This window comes from Abramis brama (genome assembly GCF_963993115.1).
Source record: "Abramis brama genome assembly, chromosome: 9".
Lineage (NCBI taxonomy): Eukaryota > Metazoa > Chordata > Actinopteri > Cypriniformes > Leuciscidae > Abramis > Abramis brama.
Window position 1 is genome coordinate 42,822,081 of NC_139971.1, and position 3,328 is coordinate 42,825,408.

The window sequence follows — 3,328 nt, forward strand, 5'->3', positions numbered from 1 at the left end:
GAGAGAGAGGGAGAGCGAGAGAGATGCGCGAGGTGTTCGCCTCCGGGGATGGGAGAGAGGAGGGGAAAAAACGGAAAGTTTCTAATTAAAGGTCGTGTTATGTGTTAGACGTGATATCCTCCGACACCTCGGCAACCAATCTGAACATTTGGGAAACGAGGGCATTGTGCGCGCTCACGTGGAATACCAGGAATCGCTGAGGTTCAGAGTCACTCAACTTCCACTGGTACTGGATCTCCATGATGCTCATGATCTTCCCTCGCCGCCTCTAAACACTTTTTACTGTGTTTTCTCTGCGCGCAACCGACCAATTTAATGCAATTGTTCATGCACAATCTTAAATGGCTCCTCTACTCTAGTCTCATCTCTGTTCTAGCTCTTTTCAGAACCATTTTGAAACTTTGGATTGTTGCATTCTTTTATTACAGTGTTCCTTATTTTTGTTTGCATAAAAGCATCTGCTAAATGAATGCACTGGTGTGACGTTTAACATGCATTTCACACTCACTAGTGCAATAAATCCACAGACTGCATGAGACTGACAGTGAGGTTATGCACAAATCTCCAAATTCGAATCAAAGAGCGTTCACACACAAACATCAGCCGAGTATGTTTTACTTCTGTATGAAAAAGCAAGCCTTTTATTTAACTTTAACCCTGTTCGAACTTGAAGGCTTGTTTGTACAAGTCAAAACCTCACCTCACAATGCACACATGGAAATACGACTTAACATATTCCAGTTGTCATAAAGAAACACTGCTTCATTGTGAACCTGGAGTTCAAAAGGATTTTAACGACAAGTTCTTCCATGCATTGGCTCATTTGTGCGCCACCGCGCAGTTATTTTACCCATACATGGTAAACAGAAGGCGGTTGTTGAGCTCTAGCGCCGGAGGCGATGCGCTGAAGGCAGACGCAGAGTTTTCCAGGGTGTTGCCATCAAGCCCTGAGCACTAATGTTCATTTAATACACAGGCACGATGATACATTACAGATTCCATTGAAAAAAAAAAAAAAGACTTAAGACGTTTTGGCATATGAAGCTATCCCTCATCTCCATATAGCTACGGGCGTTGTAACCAAAAGCCCAGATATTAATGCCGAGGGAATACAGTGGATTTACCCCTCTCTCTCTCCCTCTCTCTCTCTCTCTGTGTGTTAATAGGAGGGACCAGGTAGAAGAGTAAAAGAATAGGCTAAAGTCACAAGAAAAGATGGTGTTAATGGTACAGAAGAGCATAATGTCACACAAACTCATGTTCATGAGCCCAAAACCCTCCATGCCCTGATCATACGGTTTACAACTATAAAAATACAACATATTAATAACCATTCTGTAAGCGTTCATATCGTTGACCTTCCTGCAATGTTCAGGGATATTAGTTTATGGCTCCCAAAAATACTAAAATGGGAATCACATGTTTGAGGAGAAAATTGATTGTATACTTGTAGCTGCTTTTAGGTAGTTGTTCCAAAACCACCTTGACCACATTGAACTGGCATGTCTAGCTGGACTATGTAGTTTAAGTCAAACTTTTGGACGTTTCCCTCGGTTTTCCTGTCAAATAAACACGTTTATTTTAAACGCGTAATGGCGGAATCTTTAAAACGCCTGTTGGAACAAACCGCAGACGTTCATGGAAAACGTTCAATGAAACTTACACATGCAATGAAATCAACGAACGCAACGCTTTTCCTGCTTTCTTTCTCCAGTTTCACTTCGGTGCCCTACGGGTTAAAACTTCAATTCAGATCATTTCACAACATGGCGTCTCTCTCACAGCGATAAAGCTTCAGGTATGAGGCATTTCCTCCTAACTACACAGATTCTCGATGCCTACAGGGTGTTTAATAAGGTTAGAGAATCAGAAAAGCTTGAAATATCTCACAGGACATGATGCGTAAATGCGTTTTGAGGACGCGTCGCGTTAACGCGGCGTTGCAGTCATTCTCGGTAAAACACAAAAGCACCATCACATTAACCATCTACTCTACATTGAGATAAGATTTAATTGGAAATGGTACCGTTTCAAACATCGTAGGTGTCCGAATCGCGATCCGAGTCCGGTTCAATCTGCTCCCAGATGAAGGATTGCGTTGCTCGCTCGCAAGTTTCTATCCGATCAAGCTATTATCTTCCTGTCAGGATTGAAAACCTCGTCAAACTGCGTTAAAACACGCCGTAGATGGCCGTGTGTGACTATAACGAGCAGCGCTTCAGTGGTCTGGACGCGTTCAGAGCTCGAGCGCAAACGCGCGCAGGACTGTCTTACCTTCTCCAGGAGACCAGAGCTCTCCTTCCCCCTCTTGATCTTCTTATTTCTTAATACTCGCGTATATCAGCCTCGCCACTGTCTTTTTTGGCCACGCTGAATCTGCTGCTTTGCTTATGGGCAGAAGAAAGCCAATAATCCGTCTCTAAATCAGAGCAGAGCCGAAAGAAGAATTCTGGCTCCAGGCTGCGCAAACGCCTCTGGGGCCACAGGATTAGAGGACAATTAACTCAAACCCGAGCAGACTCATTGGAACAGATGCAAACCTGATATTTCCCCTCGATTATTTTGCTCTTTCGCAAAGTAAAAATAGCTGGCGAGGGTTTAAAGTTCAGCATATAACGGTTTACGCATCAGGCAAGTGTCACCGCGCCGTTCCTGAGACTTTGGAGAGGCAGAAAGGCTGATTTTAATCATTGTCATTTCGTCTGATGTAATATTCCCCCAGGCTCTTTCGCAAAGGCAACACATTTTCCTTCCCTGAACGAGTAAAAGTCTCTCTAGCTAAAGCAGGAGGCGCACTGGAACTTGTTGATAAAGTGGCGATTAAAGACGCGTAGCTATTCTTTTTAACAAAGCAAATCTAATATGTGGACCTGGACGCGGTGCTCATGCATGCGGCGCGTTTCCCCGCACTATACTCTCTTTGCTCTAATGTCTGCGAGAATTGTAATGGCAAATTTCCTGGAGGCCATTAAAAGCAAATGACGTCTGGACATCATTCACCGCGCGCCCTCGCAGTGTGCCCGCAGCCAAATGCGCCATTTCAATTATTGCGCACGGCTAGATGGAGATGTCTGTTCCAGGATCTCTCAGGGCAGACGCGCACAACGTCAGTCTAAACCCACACAAGCACAATCTTACACTTCTTCTCGCGCTAGATTCTCATTTATTTAACAGCAGGCAAACAAATAAAGACAGTTGTGCTGGGCATCAGCTGCGCGCAGCGGCCCCGCTTTCCCCGCGCAGGTACTTGATTATTTATTTATCTGAATGTTTGTTTATTTGCGTGTAAATAAGTGTGAATAATTGATGTTGCGCTGAGACCCATAAT

The 3,328-nt window shown here is 44.3% G+C and overlaps 1 protein-coding gene across 3 annotated transcripts in view; it reads right to left on the bottom strand.

Moving 5' to 3' along the window:
• kctd15b (potassium channel tetramerization domain containing 15b) overlaps positions 1–3,068 on the bottom strand; it is a 31,436-nt gene extending 28,368 nt beyond the window's left edge. Inside the window, exons 1-2 of one of the 3 annotated variants that reach the window (XM_084124114.1) lie at positions 2,275–3,068; positions 2,027–2,140 (exon numbers count right to left, since the gene is read on the bottom strand). In XM_084124114.1, coding sequence (XP_083980240.1) covers positions 2,027–2,038 — 12 coding nt within the window. In that variant the 5' untranslated portion in view covers positions 2,039–2,140; positions 2,275–3,068. Of the gene's footprint in view, positions 90–2,026; positions 2,141–2,274 lie in introns of those variants that run through there. The other 2 variants (XM_084124115.1, XM_084124113.1) reach the window with 2 other exon arrangements.
• Between the last annotated feature and the right edge of the window lie 260 nt (positions 3,069–3,328).